General features: G+C 37.6%; 1 protein-coding gene and 1 long non-coding RNA gene across 2 annotated transcripts; one reads left to right on the top strand and one right to left on the bottom strand.

Annotated features, from left to right (window-relative positions):
- Positions 1-5186: 5186 nt before the first annotated feature.
- Positions 5187-7539, bottom strand: LOC110898911. Its single transcript, XR_002569759.2, has 4 exons — positions 7382-7539; positions 7037-7104; positions 5888-5930; positions 5187-5403 (listed from the first exon to the last, which is right to left on the bottom strand). It is a non-coding gene; the product is annotated as an uncharacterized LOC110898911 (long non-coding RNA).
- Positions 7540-17129: 9590 nt separating this feature from the next.
- LOC110901461 lies at positions 17130-17753 on the top strand. The gene has a single exon (XM_022148289.1). The coding sequence runs from the start codon at positions 17130-17132 to the stop codon at positions 17751-17753; it is 624 nt and encodes a 207-aa protein (XP_022003981.1).
- The last annotated feature ends 2116 nt before the right edge of the window (positions 17754-19869 follow it).

Below are 19869 nucleotides of genomic sequence, written 5' to 3'. Positions count from 1 at the left end.
TCATGTTTTACTGTAAAACTAAATCACTATATAATTAAAACAATATACACAAAACACCATGGACTAAAACATACGATCAAAACGTAAATTTTTTTCTCTACATAAGTTTAGCAATATGGTATTCATAATAAAAAAAAAAAAAAAAAAAAAAACACTCGTTATTATGGTTTAATTTTTTTTGAAAAAAAAGTTACATATAAAAAGTTATTGACGTTTAAAAAAGATGAGAGAAACTTGCATGTGGTATTTTGAATTTAAAAATGTTAAATTTACCTTTATACCCTTAATATAAAAAAAATAATTATTTTAATGGTAAACACTATTTACAATTTTGCTATTATAATCTTAACCATTAGATTATAGATCAAAGGGTGTAGATTCCTTCCTACACTTCTCACAAAACACACCCTTTTTACAAGAACTCTACCCATTATAAGGTTATAATACATATACATAAACTATATATTTCAATATATATATATATATATATATATATATATATATATAGGGGAAGGTTCATTGGGGAACACTAAAAAAGTGGGGAACAGCGGGGAACCGACTTAAACGAACTCCGATTGGACTCATTCCAGCGGCGTTGGAACCGGCTCGTCGAACCCTAACTACGATCTCTTAACCCTAAACCCTAAATCCTAACTCCTAAACTCTAAACCCTAAAGCTAAAAAATAAGGCTAAAACCTAAGCTAAATCGTAAAATCTAAACTATAAACCCTAAAAGCTAAAACTAAAGGCTAAACCTAAAGCTAAACCGTAAAGTTAAACCCTAAACCCTATAGCTAAACCCTAAAGCTAAACCTTAAACACTAAAGCTAAATCCTAAAGCTAAACCCTAAAAACCAAACCCTAATATATTTAGGGTTTAGGGTTAAGAGATCCTAGTTAGGGTTCGACGAGCCGGTTCCAACGCCACTGGAATCAGTCCAGTCGGAGTTCGTTTGAGTCGGTTCCCCACTGTTCCCCACTTTTTTAGTGTTCCCCAATGAACCTCACACTATATATATATATATATATATATATATATATATATATAATAAGTGGAGGGCTCAAATGAGAAGAATTTTTTTGTAAGAAGAAAAAAGAAGAAGTTTCAACTAATAAGAATGCTTCATTTTACTTCATTTAATATTTGTAGTTAATTTTAATATAAGGGTATATTGGTAAACTTACATAAATCATTAATTTGTATTCTTCCCCTTTAATAACTAGCTAAATTAAATTTATAACTCCTTTTCAAAATGTATATACTTTTTTCAAATTAAAAAAACAACTTAATTTAAAGTGTTGAATAAATTAGTAGTTGTGTAGGATAAATTACGAGTTGTGTAGGATATATTTCGAGGTGTGTCAGATAAATTTCGAATGTGTAGGATAAAATTCTATAATGTGTAGGGTATATGTAGAAAATTTTTTTATATGTGTAGGTTTTGTAGGTTATATGTAGGATAATTAATGATTAGTTGACTAATTAATTAAAGAGAGAAAAATTAATGAAATGAGTTATAAATGAAATAGCATTTTACTAATATGCCCATTCTTCTTTTTCTTCTCTCATTAAATTTGTTCTCAAATGAACCTTTCCCTATATAATAAAGAGTAAACTTCTGTTTTGCTCCCTGTGGTTTGGTCGTTTTAACGGTTTTGCCCCAATCCTTTAAAAATAGCCATTTTACTCCTTGATCTATTTAACTTATCTCCATTTCACTCCTCGCCCCTAACTCTGTCTAAAATGTTTACTAAAGATAAGGGTATTATGGTAATTCTATAAATATGAATTTAAATTGATTTTTAAATCCATTTGTTTTGTCTTTTTTGTTGATATAAGTATGCATAACAAAAACAAAAACCTTTCCTCACTTCATCACCCACTTTCCTGCAACCATCGCACAAACCATAACCTGTAACCATCACCTCCGCCACCACAACCTTCACTTCCGCCAGCACCACCACTTTCCGTAGAGTCGCCGACTGCCAACAACCACAACCACTTGTCGTCGACTACCAACAACCACAACCATCTGCTGTTTTGAAACCCCCATCTGCTTCGAACCAACCACTCAACTCTCGATAAGAACCTTCATCGCCATCGTGTTTGAAACCCTAATCGAACGACTAGGGTTTGAACGTTTAGATCCGAACGTTTACATCGGAGAATCGCCGGATCCGCCGAAGTTCGTACTCGTCCCGTCGGAAAAACAGTTAAATCGCAGACCAGTAATGTTTCAATACATCATTGAGTTTGGTTTCCTCAGAGGATCAAAACCCCTCTCATAATTTCATTGAACGTCAACTGTGGTGTTTGAATTTATTGATTAAAGGGATAGAGTTTCTGGTTTGGGATTGTTTGAGGAAGATGAATATTTGGGTTAATAAGAGACATAAAATTAAGTGGTGGAGGATGGTGGTGAATTGGTGATGGCAGGTGGTGGCAGCGGGATGGTGATGGTGGTCGATTAGCAGCAGCCAGAGGTGGCAGTGGTGACGGTGGTGGTTGGGCGGTATAATGGTGGCAGGTGGTTGGTGAGGCGGTGGATGTTGATGGCAACAGGGTGGGTGGTAGTGAGGTGGTGGGTGGTGGTGTTCGATGATGAAGAAGAGAGAGGGCTTGTATGTATAGAGAGAGAGAGAGAGTTTGTATGTGTTAATATATAAATAATCAAATTTTTATTTTTATGATATTATAATAAATAGTTAAATGGTTATGTTAAATATAAATTACCAAAGTACCCTTATTTTATACTTGAAATTACCAAAATACCCTTTTAGTTAACATACAATATGGATGGAGTAAAGGTCGTGGAGCAAACTGGCAACAAAACCAAAAATCAAGGAGTAAAATGGCTATTTTTAAAGGATTGAAGCAAAACCGTTAAAACGACCAAACCACAGAGAGCAAAACAGAAGTTTACTCTAAAATAAAGGTCAAGCGACCTTTTCGGTTTACATGGCCGGTTCTGCCACCCCCATCGCTCTTAATCACTAAATACAACACATTTTGATTTTCAAGGCTTGCTCCATTTTCTTTGGTGATAAGCATCAAGATTATAGTATCAGCATCCATAAGATATAAGTTTAACAACCTCATTAACACTATTCATATTAAACAAACCAAAACGAATGCGAGAATCATATCTAGGAACTTTGAATTAAGATTACAAAAAAAGAAAATCATAAAAACGGTGTTATCCCAGGATGAAAAGATCAACGTCTTTTAGTTAAGTTTTAGAACGAAATGTAACACTACTATAGTCATCCAAAAAGATGTACATATGGCTTTTTTAGAGGTTATTTATGTATTAAATGCCTAAATGGTATATAACATGGGCGGACCTATGGTCCTCCTACGGGCAGCAGGCCCCCTTAAAAAAATTTAGTGTAATACACGAGTTAAAATCCCAAGCTCCTCATAAAACTTTGCAATCGCCCCTTGAACTTTTGAACCCGACCTCAGAAAATTTCAAAAATGACCCCTAGTAAAATCAAATTAGAAATTTATATATTTTCAAATATACTGTTTTGGTCAAAAATCAGTTTAAGGTTAATGTAACCAAATTTTATTTGTGAGGTAAAATGCTTATGTGTTAACAATGATGTAAATGAATGTAAAGTATAAATGACAATGAACACCATGATTTATACGAGGAAAAAACCCTTGATCTTTGGAAGATCTCCAGCATAAAAAAACCTCGGGTGATGGAAACTACCGATCACCAACTATATTGAACAAACAATGAACAATTCAATACAACTTCGGATGATATTGAGCTTGATACAAGTAAATGCTAGTGTGTGTTTGAGAGCAGTTTTGGATGTTGCAAGGTGTACGAGAGTAGTGATAGATGTTCCTAATAAGCTCAATATCCCCTTAATATAACTGGAAATATCTAAGTAACTAACTAAATGAAAATTGAGGGAGCTCCCACGATCGCCCACAACGACTAATGCTTCTTTTGCACGTGCCTAATTCCAAGCATATTCCATGAGATTCCAGCTTGACCAAGTCCATCTAGTCGCCTGCATCAAACTATAACAACATATCGAAGACAATTGTTAGAAGAACTAAGCCTCTGGGTTAGGTATGCAAAGTCTAATGCCCCAAAGAAAAAAAAGAGGAAAACTTTGGCGTTAAATTCTTTTGATTGGTATAAAACGGTTAGGAAATAGTCCAGTGAGTGTTCCTTTTGTTCCATGAGCTTGAGGCGGGATTAGGTGGAACTGCGGTTTTTAGTGTGAGACCTGTCACACCCCAACCGATGGCGGAAACATCGGAGTGAGACGAACGAGATGGCTCGAGACTTTATAACACTAAATGTGACAAGTATTTAATAACAAATTTCATTTCATTGCAAATATCAAGTACATTGTTTGAATATGAAATTACAACAAGTTTGGATCAAAATAAAATGCAACAAGTATTAAAGTTTAAAGTGCGCTTCTAGGCATCCTACTAGATTCCGTGCATCATCATCATCAAAATCCTACAATATGTTTAAAATATAGTTCAATACGAATGTATTGGCGAGTATACAAGTTTGATATAGCATAAGTATGAAAATGATTTAAACGAATCCACATGGCAAACTTAGTTATCAAGATTAACGTAAAACTTGCATGCAAATATTCAAATGAACCCTCTGATTACCGCAAGTATAAAAAGACTTAACATGACGACAAGACTACGGGCGGTGCGTTACTGCTATAGCGCTATACATGTTAAGGGGAGGCTCGTACGAAGTCAATGATAAGTTTATCGCACAAAAGAATCATCCAGAAACATGAATCAAGTATAACATATTAGGATGCATGTATTGGATTGGTTGTCTGATTGTATAAAAGTATAAGAGATTGTGTAGGTTGAATAAGTAAACATGTTGCACCCAAAAGTGTAAAATGTAAAAAGTGTGTTCGAGTATACTCACATTTTTCAAAAGCTTTGTAAATTGGTAAATTGTTAGAATTAGGTCTCGTAAGAAGCCGGTTTTAGTTTCCTTATCAAGTGTTTGTCTATTAAACGAAATCAAGTTCCTTAGTTGCCTTAGACTTCCAACCGTGAGGTAGTTAGTCAAATTAGGGAACTTTTCTAGATAATCTAGATAACCATAAGTGTCACACCCCGACTAGCAGCGGAAACGATAAAAAGGGATGCAACAAACACTTCTGGTTTGAGTCATTGTTATAAAGATACTCTATTAAACATTAATTAAACAATATGATACATCATTGTTTTACGTATCGCTATTACACATTACTGTTACATATTTTAGCTAGATACTACGCGAGTTTCCATGAACCGTTTTATTTAGCAAAGTAGCAGATCCACATAGTATCGCACATAAACTTCACAAGCAGCTAACACAAAGGGGGTCGTCACGTAGTGTCCTGGTTACCTGAAAAGTTAATTTTTAAAAGGAAAACATCAACAAAAAAGTTGGCGAGTTCCACAAGTTTGTTTGTTTTCAAAATATATTTGAAAATGTTTTGTTGCACATGTGATGAAATCTCTCTGAGTTACAAGTTAAGCCGAGACCAGTATCCAATCACTGTGGCCAACATCAACCACAACCAATAACCAAGTACCCCATGTGGCTATGCCTAACACATCATAGCTCGTTATGAATATGTGCGACCGCGTGTTTGCACAACTGGCATACAGCCTTGTATTAAGTGCGGTCTAGGCTTGTCGGGCCAAATAGTACTATCCACATTATTCACCGGCATTGTATAACTTGCTTGTGGGGATTTAAGTATGTTAGGTGTCTACTCAGATAAATAGCATCAAACAGTTTGCATGTGCACAAGTATGTTAATCAAATGAACCCTCTATGAAAACAGTAAAACATGTATCAAAAAGAGAGGGTTAGTGAAACTCACAGGTTGCACAAGTACTAGGCTATCAAAGTATGCTAATCCACACCTAATACCAATATCATACGGTTAATGTTTGTAGGCTAGTTCAGACTAGGTTTCAAGGTCTAGGAACAAATTAGGGTAATTAGAACATGGAGTTGGACGTGGTCGGCGTTTTGAAATCAGGTTTGGACGCCGGACACTATTTACCGTGTCAGACAAAGTTGTTTGTTCGAGGTGTTCTGGAAATGATATGTTTAAACAAAGTATACTATATTGTAGTATATGAAAAATTATTAGTTTTATATTAGGGAGTTTGGGTGTTTGGAAGGTCTAGGTCGCTCAAATAAGCGTTTCCGTATTTAAAGTCGGTTAATTACCGAATAAGCGTGTAATATACATGTGTTAATCCAATTTAGTCTGGAAGGGTCGGGATTTATTCTTGACCTTCCAATTATTTCCAAATATCACCGGAGTGGTATAAAAACTTTGACGGGTTCGTTACGCGTTTAAATTTTGTCGACTATTATTTAAAAATAATAATTAGACGCGTAATTTTATAAAAATTAAAACCTTAATTTATAAAATTCCAAAAGTTTTTGAAGAAATTAGTTCTGATATAAAATTCCCAGATAAATTATTTTCATAATTTTTAAACATTATTTATTAATTATAATAAATATAGTTTATATTGTATATAAACCGTTTAATTTGGGGAACCGACCATCCGAACTCTAAAAATTCCAAAACTTTTACTGAACACTCTCTATATAGATATAAACTCTCAGTAAAAATTTGAAGTTCACAAAAATTTTCTAAACCAGGTTTTAAAAGACCGAAAACCTCGTAAAACGTATGATTTTAAAACTGTATCTCGGGTTATCCGTTGAGCCCAAATTTTTGTGTGAAGCTTACCCATAGTATATGTGATCATTCTGCAAAAATTCTGAAATTATTGAAATAGTTAACTATTTTGTTCCCATTTAATTGTGTTTAAAAGTAATAAATTCGCCAAATATTCCTCGTTTGGCCAAAGATTCCCAAATTTTGCCAAGATCATTTTTGTGTAGACCCAAATCATGTCCTAAAATATCAAGTTCAAATAGTACCCACGTCCAAATATGTAGGCAAAACAATTTCAATAAAGCTTAAAATTTCGCCTTATTATTATACCTTTCCGCGTATTACTCGTTAGGCCTAGATTCCGAGATCCATTTGCGCTGACTTTCTGGGTATAGTACCTACACAACATGTACAAAACAACCATGCAAATGAAATCATCAATTAAGCCCCTTTAGTAGTCTTGTTCTATTAGTTTTCGTTAGGCGATTTCGGTGTCGAATAAGTGTCGTTTTTGATCCAAAACTAATCATTTTTTCTCCAAATCAGTAGTAAAAGCTTATATGATGAACTATGGTATAAAAACTGAATTCATGGCCATAAATTTGGCCTTGTATGGATCAAAATGACTAGACTTTTGTATGTGAAAGTTTATAAGTAAATCATGACGAAACTCACCAAAATCTTTGTTCTTGAGCTTGTATGTGCAAAAATCTGATTAAAATGGTTGGGTGGAGGTTTTTATAATAAAGTATAGGTAGAATATGTGGCTAGAAATTGAATGATCAAGGTGCCTGTATGGTTGTTTGAATTGGTGGCTTGCGAATCAGACAACAAAGGAGGACTTTCCTCCTTTGACTAGTCAAAGCCCCATTTTCAATATTGGTTGATAAAGTTCATCTGATATTTTATGCGTAGGTTCGTTATCGAGTCTTAAACGTTCTCTGGGTGCGGTAAAAATTCGTAAAACGGGGCATTTTTATAGGCGTTTTTGCGCAGAAAATTAAAACGAACCCAACCGACGCCAAAGCTTGAACACTTGGACTTTATTACTCAAAACATCTTGTATTTAGGTTATATTAGTCTTTTTTGGGCTTAACTGATTTTACAACACATGTTTGGATTGTACAGTGCGCGTTAAAATTAAGGCGTTCCGCTGACCGGAAGCTGCTTGGTTTAACGCGTTTTCTACCCAATAAAGCTTCAATGATCCTATATTATAGTTTACGGATCATGTCTGAGCATTTCTGTGTCTAGGTTCTCTTACGGAACCTACGACAGTTTTAACCCGTTAAAACCCGATTATCCAGAGTTTCTTCGGTTTAATCGGTTTTTTGAATACAATGGTCTCAACGCAGCTGTTTATATATATTATGCATAACATGCCCTCGGACTCATCCGCGGCATAATCAGTATTACTTTGTTAATCGTGTAAGTGTAAGCTGGGTAATTCAAATTAGAATTTACTTGGTTTTGTGGCGAATGTCACATTCTCCCCCAGTTAAGAAATTTCGTCCCCGAAATTCAATTACTAAGTTTCCTCTTGTAGGGGAAGAAATGTGGGAAACTTATATTAGAGCATGCGATAATGAGTCTAAGAAAGTATGAACCTACTGCATTGTAACACCCCGAAAATATAAATCTTTATATTAAAAATTATAAAGAATTAACAAACAAGAATTTACCAACTAGGAATTTAACCTAGTTAAGTTTAAGTCTTGAAATAATTCGTAATATGGTTAAAACACTTAAACTTAAGAGAAATCATAGTTAAGGGACTAAATTTGCCAAAGATTGAAAATTAAAAGCTGATTGTAACAAAAATTCACAAAACACACCATTTGTAAGTGTGTCTGGTCGAACAAGGGGAAAAGGGGCGACCAGGGTGTTCCTCAAACCCTAGCTTCATTCTAAAATCTGCAAATTGAAGTCTAAATCAAGTTCAAATCGAATTCTAAACACAAATTAGTGATCACCTCGTCATAAGGATCAAAAGGTATGTAAAATTTTGATGTTTTGATTCCCCATGAATTCTAGGGTAATGGTGAAAAACTGAAATTGAGCCTAGATTTGTTATACATGAACGAATCTTGAAGTAAAATGATGTTTAGGGTTAAACCCTAGATGATTATTAGTAAAAAATTATTGCATGATACTTGAAGAAATTACAATCACCATTGTGGGTGATTTGTGATATTGTAAAGACTAGACAAACACTAGGATTATGATTTTAATCTAGTGAAAGGCTGAATTGTATGATGAAATTCAGTAATTTGAATGTTTAAGTGTGTACAATTGCTTAATTGAAGTGAATTTAGGTATAAATAACAAGCCATGAACTTGGTAATGACTATGTAAAAATCTAACCCGCTTGGTGTTTGTTGAAATGCCTAAGTGAGGATTTGGATGTTGAAAATAGGATGAAAACGCAGATTTGATCATGGCTCATAATGATGTGATTATGGTCATAAAAAGAGTTCTAAACAAGTTGTAAACTGAATTTTCTAGGCAAAGAGTCCGGATCATCAAGCGGACAAGTCGGAGGGAATTCACGGGAGAAAGGCGTGCTCTAAAGGTATGAAATTTATCGTTTCATTACATTATGTTTATGGTTAGTCTCATGTCATTATTCATACATGATAATCGAGAGTTACCTTTATGTCATGAATTCGATTATAGTCTTAAGCAAGTGATAAACATGGAGATCGAATGTCCGTAAGGTGCTTAATTCAGTACCAAACGGGTCAAAACAAGTTTCGTAGTAAACATGAAGTTTCACAACATTACATAAGGCATGGTTATGATTGTTGTGTAAGCCGTATGTTGGACACGCTAAATTTTGTTGCGAAGTCTAACTCCTAGTACAGGAGTTAAGGCCATGAAATGGTAAACATGTCAAGTGGTATAGTTGACAAACACGAAGTCTTGGATTCAAACATGTAGATGATTGCGTAAGCGATCCCTCGTGGGAAAGCAAAATATGATAGCGAGTAATAATTCCGAACATGGGTAATTAACCTTGGGTAGGTGATAAACATGTTCAAGGTTAATTCCCTGCAAAACGGAACTAGAATGACTAAAATCGCAAAGCAAGAAAACATGTGCAGAGTCTACCGTAAGTTACGGTGATACCATTGTATTCAGAAAACCGATTAAACCGAAGAAACTCTGGATAATCGGGTTTTAACGGGTTAAAACTGTCGTAGGTGCCGTAAGAGAACCTAGGAACACAGAAATGCTCAGACATGATCCGTAAACTATAACATAGGATCATTGAAGCTTTATTGGGTAGAAGACGCGTTAAACCAAGCAGCTTCCGGTCAGCGGAACGCCTTAATTTTAACGCGCACTGTACAATCCAAACATGTGTTGTAAAATCAGTTAAGCCCAAAAAAGACTAATATAACCTACATACAAGATGTTTTGAGTAATAAAGTCCAAGTGTTCAAGCTTTTGCGTCGGTTGGGTTCATTTTAATTTTCTGCGCAAAAACGCCTATAAAAATGCCCCGTTTTACGAACTTTTACTGCACCCGGAGAACGTTTAAGACCCGATAACGAACCTACGCATAAAGTATCAGATGAACTTTATCAACCAACATTGAAAATGGGGCTTTGACTAGTCAAAGGAGGAAAGTCCTCCTTTGTTGTCTGATTCGCAAGCCACCAATTCAAACAACCATACAGGCACCTTGATCATTCAATTTCTAGCCACATATTCTACCTATACTTTATTATAAAAACCTCCACCCAACCATTTTAATCAGATTTTTGCACATACAAGCTCAAGAACAAAGATTTTGGTGAGTTTCGTCATGATTTACTTATAAACTTTCACATACAAAAGTCTAATCATTTTGATCCATACAAGGCCAAATTTATGGCCATGAATTCAGTTTTTATACCATAGTTCGTCATATAAGCTTTTACAACTGATTTGGAGAAAAAATGATTAGTTTTGGATCAAAAACGACACTTATTCGACACCGAAATCGCCTAACGAAAACTAATAGAACAAGACTACTAAAGGGGCTTAATTGATGATTTCATTTGCATGGTTGTTTTGTACATGTTGTGTAGGTACTATACCCAGAAAGTCAGCACAAATGGATCTCGGAATCTAGGCCTGACGAGTAATACGCGGAAAGGTATAATAATTAGGCGAAATTTTAAGCTTTATTGAAATTGTTTTGCCTACATATTTGGATGTGGGTACTATTTGAACTTGATATTTTAGGACATGATTTGGGACTACATAAAAATGATCTCGGCAAAATTTGGGAATCTTTGGCCAAACGAGGAATATTTGGCGAATTTATTACTTTTAAACACAATTAAATGGGAACAAAATAGTTAACTATTTCAATAATTTCAGAATTTTTGCAGAATGATCACATATACTATGGGTAAGCTTCACACAAAAATTTGGGCTCAACGGATAACCCGAGCTACAGTTTTAAAATCATACGTTTTAAAACTAACATTGATCTAAATGCTTAGTTTCTTTTCAGGTTTTCAGTAGAAGGGTGATGATCAAGCAATAGTATCCGAACCGAACACTTTAACAAACGCTTCCGCACTCAATATTTTGTGTTTAAAATTAGAGTTAACTGCCATTTTCGTCCCTGTGGTTTGGTCACTTTGGCCATTTCAGTCCATTTTTCAAAAATGCGCCATTTTCGTCCCCCACGTTCTGGAAAGGTGCCATTTCAGTCCAAAAATCATAACCCAGTTAAGTCAGTTTGTAAATAAGGACTGATTGTGTAAATTTGTAACATAAAGGACTGATTGTGTAAATTTAAAAAATGGACTGAAATGGCAGTTAACACCACCACCACTAGCCTTGCCACCACCACCACTCCGCTGCCACCACCACCACCACCGCCACCACAGCCACCACCGCCACTCCACAGCCACCACAGCCACCACCGCCACTCCACAGCCACCACAGCCACCCTGCCACCACCACCGCCACTCCACAGCCACCACAGCCACCGCCACCACCGCCACTCCACAGCCACCACAGCCACCCTGCCACCACCACCACCACTCCGCTGCCACCACCACCACCGCCACCACCGCCACCACAGCCACCACCGCCACCCTGCTCATTTCTGCAACTCGCCGGAGTTCGGAGTTCATCGGAGAAGACGACCGGAGAAGACGAAGACGTCCCCGTGCTTATCGTGTGTTTTGATATGTTGATTCTCCGTGCTTATAGTTTGTATTGATTCAATACTTATTTAATAAATGAGGTGAAATTTGTAGAACAAAAGGTGTTGGTATCGAGTGAATTCAGATTAAAGGTGTTGATAAGTGATTGATTTTTTGTTCTGAATCATGTTAGGTTGCCAGTTATTGTTAAAGTAAAAAGATTTAGGTTAATTCGTGTTTGTAATTGTGCTTAATTGGTACTGTTCTGCTACTTATGTTGAATTTGGTTTGTGTTAACTAGAGAAGGGTGAAGCTGTAGAGATCTATTGAATCTTGTAGGGTTGTCGATGGCATAGATAATGCTAACGAGTCTGTTGAAGAAACCGATTCAAATATTGTGGTTAGTGGGGATCTTGGGAACCAAGAAACTATTGGTAAGTGTTGATGGTTATAATTTAGACACAAGTAAATTGCATTTTACATCCTTTAAGTTTGAGCCAAATTGTAGGGTATACCGAAACGAAAAGCTTGCGGGTTACGGGGACGTCTTCGTCTTCTCCGGTCGTCTTCTCCGATGAACTCCGAACTCCGGCGAGTTGCAGAAATGAGCGGGGTGGCGATGGTGGCTGTGGTGGCTGTGGTGGCGGTGGTGGTGGTGGCAGCGGAGTGGTGGTGGTGGCAGGGTGGCTGTGGTGGCTGTGGAGTGGCGGTGGTGGCTGTGGTGGCTGTGGTGGCTGTGGTGGCGGTGGTGGTGGTGGTGGCAGCGGGGTGGTGGTGGTGGCAAGGCTAGTGGTGGTGGTGTTAACTGCCATTTCAGTCCATTTTTTAAATTTACACAATCAGTCCTTTATGTTACAAATTTACACAATCAGTCCTTATTTACAAACTAACTTAACTGGGTTATGATTTTTGGACTGAAATGGCACCTTTCCAGAACGTGGGGGACGAAAATGGCGCATTTTTGAAAAATGGACTGAAATGGCCAAAGTGACCAAACCACAGGGACGAAAATGGCAGTTAACTCTTAAAATTATGTAAACAACTATAGTTTCTAATTTTGTATATGGTTTCGTAGGATTAATATGTCGATGTATCGTTTAGTTAGCACTTTAAGTTTAGAAGGCTTTTGATAACCCCGAATTTTGGTATATAATGCAAGGTATTATGTATGAAATCTAGTAATTTAAACCGGGTCTTACAAGTTGGTAATCAGAGCTCAAGGTTGTCAATAAGTGTTCGGTTCAAGCTTGATCAAGTACCCGGTAAGAATTAAGTGTTTAAGTAAATTCTGGGGAAAAAAGAAATAAATCATGAACAAACATGCATGGAAAAGAGTGTGTAAACACACTCAAACACAAGAAAAACATGAAACAAGAACGACTGAATTAAGTCATGAACTTAATTAAATCAAAGCAAGTAAAACATGTGTTATAAATGGAATGTTTAACAATTTATGTAAACATTTCAGTATCAATGATGGCGGATGGAGGTGACGATGATGCGGTGCCAAGAGTCACCGAACAAATGAGGGTAGTGATTGCCGAAGAGGTTGGAAAGGCGATCGAAAACAGGTTGTCGAACTTCATCGATAAAATTCAAAACACGGTTTTATGAATAGTAGATGAGAGAATCAAGAAGCTAGAGGATAATTCAAATCTAGCAAAGGAAAAATCTGGAGGACGAAAGCCTTGTTCATACAAGGAATTCATGGCATGTAAACCACCCACATATAATGGGGAGGTTGATCCAATTGTGTGCCAACGATGGATAAGCGATATCGAAGGAGTATTCGAGAGAACTCATTGTGATGAAAATGACTACGTAGCTTATGGTATGGGTCAATTAAGAGGTCAAGCGAAAGACTGGTGGGATAACAAAAAGAAGGAAATTGGAAGTGAAGCGGCTAAGGCCATGACATGGGAGGAGTTTAAGACGCCGTTTCTTAAACACCATAGTCCCAAAGCAGTCATAAATAAAATCAAAGAAGAATTCATGCAATTCAGACACAAGGGTGAATCCATAGACAAGATCACGGGGATGTTTATGGACAAGATGAAGTTCTGTGATGACTTGATAACGAATGAAGAACAAAAGGTTTATTACTACCATAATATGTTAAGCGCGGAGTATAGAGAGTTCATAACCCCTTCAAAGTACGAGACCCTTACCGAGATCGTCAATGCTGCTCGGGAAAGGGAGATCGAACTGAAAAAGAGCATAGAACGGGGCGAACGAAGGGCACAAGATGTGAATCCAAGCCCTACCAAGAAAGCAAGAATGAATGAAACAACGAAGAAATCGGATACAAAGGGTAGTATACCAAGTTGCAAAATTTATGGGAAAAGCCATAAAGGCGAATGTCGTTTCAAAGATAAGCCTTGTCCCATATGTCGAAAAACGGGACACATGGCTATATCATGTCCGGAGAAAGTGACTGTTTGTTACAACTGTTACCGAACGGGTCACAAAAGATCGGAGTGCCCGGAATTGGTTGGAAAGAAGGATGGGCAAGACTCCAAAGGCGAAGCCCCGAAAGCAAAAGCAAGATCTTTCCAATTAACCGCAGCTGAAGCCAAGGTCGAACCTGACATAGTCTCAGGTATATTTACTGTAAACTCAATTCCTGCACGTGTGTTATTTGATACGGGTGCGAATAAATCTTTCGTTTCGTATGGATTTATTCGACATCCTTCATTTGTTCTAACAAAATTACCTATGCCTTTAGAGGTAGAGATAGGTAATAACAAGAGCTTTATTGTTTGTGATGTATGCGAAAACTGTAAAATGAGCATTGATGATGAAGTATACACAATAGACTTGATTCCGATGTCGATGGGAGAATTCCAAGTGATAGTGGGGATGGACTGGTTATCCCGTTACCACGCGAAGGTGGTTTGTTTCCGAAAGGAGATAAAACTGACGTCTCCTAGCGGAAAGCAAGTTACGATATACGGTGAAAAAGGAGGTAACCCGGTGATATGCTCAATGCTAGAAGCCCATAAACTTATGAAACAAGGATGCAAGGCTTATATGGTATATGCAAGCGAAACGGAAAAAGAACCCCTCAAAATGGGAGATGTACCAGTGGTACGTGATTATGAAGATGTGTTCCCGGAGGAACTGCCGGGAATACCACCAGAGCGAGAGGTAGAGTTCGGAATCGAGTTGATTCCGGGCGCAAAACCCGTGGCCAAGGCGCCATACCGACTTGCGCCGTCAGAATTACAAGAATTAATGTCTCAAATCCAAGAATTGCTCGACAAGGGATTTATCCGACCGAGTGTGTCCCCGTGGGGCGCACCAGTTTTATTTGTGAAAAAGGACGGCAGTATGCACATGTGTATCGATTACCGAGAGCTAAATAAACTCACGATGAAGAATCGATACCCACTCCCAAGAATTGATGATTTGTTTGACCAACTACAAGGAGCAAGTTGGTTCTCCAAAATTGATCTCCGATCTGGTTATCACCAATTGAAAGTCAAGGAGGAAGACGTACCGAAGACGGCCTTTCGTACACGGTACGGGCATTATGAGTTCCTTGTAATGCCCTTCGGATTGACAAATGCACCCGCGGCTTTCATGGACCTCATGAACCGGGTTTGCAAACCCATGCTAGATAAGTCGGTAATTGTATTTATCGATGACATTTTGGTATATTCGAAGAATGAAGCTGAGCACGTGTGTCATTTGTGGGAAGTATTAGACACACTCAGACGAGAAAAGTTGTATGCAAAATTCACAAAGTGCGCTTTCTGGCTACGAGAGGTGCAGTTTCTTGGGCACATCATTAGTGCTGATGGAGTACTAGTAGATCCGTCAAAGATAGAAGCTGTGTCAAAATGGAGCCCTCCAAGAAATCCCTCGGAGATCCGAAGCTTTTTAGGGCTCGCGGGATATTATCGGAGATTCATACAAAATTTCTCCAAAATTGCCTTGCCATTGACCAAACTGACTCGAAAGGAGGAAAAGTTCGTATGGGGTATTGAGCAAGAGGAAGCCTTCCAAATGCTCAAAGAAAAGTTGACCCACGCTCCGGTGTTAACATTACCGGAAGAGACTGATGACATGGTGGTTTACTCGGATGCTTCTCATTCGGGGATCGGGTGTGTTTTAATGCAACGAGATAAGGTCATCGCCTATGCCTCGAGGCAATTGAAGATTCATGAAAAGAAATACCCCGTTCACGACTTGGAATTAGCGGCGGTGGTGTTTGCCTTAAAGATATGGAGGCATTACTTGTACGGGGTAAAATTTACAATCTTTACCGACCATAAAAGTTTGAAATATTTCTTCGATCAGAAGGAATTAAACATGAGACAAAGGCGGTGGTTGGAAACGGTCAAAGATTTCGATTGTGAAATACATTACCACCCTGGGAAGGCCAATGTAGTGGCTGATGCGCTGAGTCGCAAAGCAGATTATACCCCAATACGGGTACGATCAATGCAACTCATTGTGACTTCAAGCTTACTAGAACGAATTCGAGAAGCACAGGATGAAGCTGTAAAGCCGGAAAATTGGAAAAAGGAAAGGATTATCGGCCAAGTTAAAGACCTCGAGATAGGCAGTCACGACCTGAAGACTTGTTTCAATAGAATTTGGGTCCCTAACACATGTGGAGTTAAAAAGCTTTTACTTGATGAAGCACACAAATCTCGTTATTCCATTCATCCGGGAGCGACCAAGATGTATAATGACTTGAAACAAAACTATTGGTGGCCCGGAATGAAACGAGACACCGCGAGATACGTGGAAAAGTGTTTGACATGTCTACAAGTCAAGGCTGAACACCAAAAACCATACGGTAAACTCCAACCGTTAGAAATCCAGGTTTGGAAATGGGAACAAATTACAATGGACCTATTGACCAAACTGCCAAAAACAAGCCGTGGTTTTGATGCTATATGGGTAGTCGTAGATAGACTGACTAAAAGTGCTCACTTCATCCCGATTCGTGAGACCTATACGTCCGAAAAGATGGCAGAGGTGTATACAAATGAAATAATATCACGCCATGGAGTACCGGTATCGTGTCCGATAGAGACACCCGATTTACTTCAAATTTCTGGCAGGATTTCCAAGAACAAATGGGAACTAAGTTATTCCTTAGCACTACGTACCATCCTCAAACGGATGGGCAAACTGAAAGAACAATACAGACGTTAGAAGACATGTTGCGTGCTTGCATTATCGACTTCGGGGGTAGTTGGGATGTCCATCTACCCTTAGTCAAATTCTCATATAACAACAGCTATCACGCGAGTATTAGAATGGCCCCGTACGAAATGTTATATGGAAGAAAATGCCGAACTCCGGTATTTTGGGGAGAAGTGGGTCCACGTGGGCTAGCACCCACGGATATAATCCGAGCCACGAACGAGAAAATTGACATGGTCCGAGCTCACTTAAAAGCAGCTCAAGACCGACAAAAGTCGTATGTTGATAAACGAAGAAGGCCCATTGAATTCCAAGTCGGTGACAAAGTCATGCTCAAAGTGTCCCCATGGAAAGGAGTTATTCGGTTTAGAAAGAAAGGGAAACTGAGCCCAAGATTTATTGGACCGTTTACGATTATCGAACGGGTAGGAAAGGTAGCCTATCGCCTTGAACTACCGGAGGAACTAAGCGGAATTCATAGCACATTTCACGTGTCACATCTTCGGAAATGTCTGGCCGATGAGACGACTTATGTCCACTACAATGACATTGAGGTGGATAACAGATTAAACTATGTGGTAAGACCCATTGCGATTTTAGATCGCAAGGTGAAAACCTTAAGAAATAAAGAGATCAATCAAGTAAGAGTCAAATGGGAACACAAGAAGGGTGCTGATACCACATGGGAATCCGAAGAAGAAATGCAACGGCTATACCCTACTTTGTTTGGTACGTAATTCGGTTTCGGGGACGAAACCCTTTTAAGGGGGTAGACTTGTAACACCCCGAAAATATAAATCTTTATATTAAAAATTATAAAGAATTAACAAACAAGAATTTACCAACTAGGAATTTAACCTAGTTAAGTTCAAGTCTTGAAATAATTCGTAATATGGTTAAAACACTTAAACTTAAGAGAAATCATAGTTAAGGGACTAAATTTGCCAAAGATTGAAAATTAAAAGCTGATTGTAACAAAAATTCACAAAACACACCATTTGTAAGTGTGTCTGGTCGAACAAGGGGAAAAAGGGGCGACCAGGGTGTTCCTCAAACCCTAGCTTCACTCTAAAATCTGCAAATTGAAGTCTAAATCAAGTTCAAATCGAATTCTAAACACAAATTAGTGATCACCTCGTCATAAGGATCAAAAGGTATGTAAAATTTTGATGTTTTGATTCACCATGAATTCTAGGGTAATGGTGAAAAACTAAAATTGAGCCTAGATTTGTTATGCATGAACGAATCTTGAAGTAAAATGATGTTTAGGGTTAAACCCTAGATGATTATTAGTAAAAAATCATTGCATGATACTTGAAGAAATTACAATCACCATTGTGGGTGATTTGTGATATTGTAAAGACTAGACAAACACTAGGATTATGATTTTAATCTAGTGAAAGGCTGAATTGTATGATGAAATTCAGTAATTTGAATGTTTAAGTGTATACAATTGCTTAATTGAAGTGAATTTAGGTATAAATAACAAGCCATGAACTTGGTAATGACTATGTAAAAATCTGACCCGCTTGGTGTTTGTTGAAATGCCTTAGTGAGGATTTGGATGTTGAAAATAGGATGAATACGCAGATTTGATCATGGCTCATAATGATGTGATTATGGTCATAAAAAGAGTTCTAAACAAGTTGTAAACTGATTTTTCTAGGCAAAGAGTCCGGATCATCAAGTGGACAAGTCGGAGGGAATTCACGGGAGAAAGGCGTGCTCTAAAGGTATGAAATTTATCGTTTCATTACATTATGTTTATGGTTAGCCTCATGTCATTATTCATACATGATAATCGAGAGTTACCTTTATGTCATGAATTCGATTATAGTCTTAAGCAAGTGATAAACATGGAGATCGAATGTCCGTAAGGTGCTTAATTCAGTACCAAACGGGTCAAAACAAGTTTCGTAGTAAACATGAAGTTTAACAACATTACATAAGGCATGGTTATGATTGTTGTGTAAGCCGTATGTTGGACACGCTAAATTTTGTTGCGAAGTCTAACTCCTAGTACAGGAGTTAAGGCCATGAAATGGTAAACATGTCAAGTGGTATAGTTGACAAACACGAAGTCTTGGATTCAAACATGTAGATGATTGCGTAAGCGATCCCTCGTGGGAAAGCGAAATATGATAGCGAGTAATAATTCCGAACATGGGTAATTAACCTTGGGTAGGTGATAAACATGTTCAAGGTTAATTCCCTGCAAAACGGAACTAGAATGACTAAAATCGCAAAGCAAGAAAACATGTGCAGAGTCTACCGTAAGTTACGGTGATACCGTAACTTACGGTAGCAAATAAATTGCTACGGTGGGATTCTTCTGCCTTACGGCAGAATATTAAGTTTCCAGGTGCCACCGTAACTTACGGTGGCTACCGTAAGTTACGGTAGCCCCCAGTTCTAAAAGCCGAATTTCATTTTCTTGGTCACGTTAATTGTTTTCAAACATCGTTTTGATTATATTTTCGTCCAAGGACCCTAATACTAACATTGATCTAAATGCTTAGTTTCTTTTCAGGTTTTCAGTAGAAGGGTGATGATCAAGCAATAGTATCCGAACCGAACACTTTAACAAACGCTTCCGCACTCAATCTTTTGTGTTTAAAATTATGTAAACAACTGTAGTTTCTAATTTTGTATATGGTTTCATAGGATTAATATGTCGATGTATCGTTTAGTTAACACTTTAAGTTTAGAAGGCTTTTGATAACCCCAAATTTTGGTATATAATGCAAGGTATTATGTATGAAATCTAGTAATTTAAACCGGGTCTTACACGCATGAAACAAGGTCGAAGTCAAGACGCAATACCGACCAAAGCATAAGAAATCGGAGAACTAA

The sequence above is a fragment of the Helianthus annuus genome, chromosome 13, assembly GCF_002127325.2.
Source record: "Helianthus annuus cultivar XRQ/B chromosome 13, HanXRQr2.0-SUNRISE, whole genome shotgun sequence".
NCBI lineage: Eukaryota > Viridiplantae > Streptophyta > Magnoliopsida > Asterales > Asteraceae > Helianthus > Helianthus annuus.
This window is presented reverse-complemented; position numbering and strand designations above follow the sequence as displayed.

Excerpts from the sequence above, each read along its gene's own strand:
- LOC110901461 (XM_022148289.1), top strand. The coding sequence starts at position 17,130 with ATGGCCCCGTACGAAATGTTATATGGAAGAAAATGCCGAACTCCGGTA.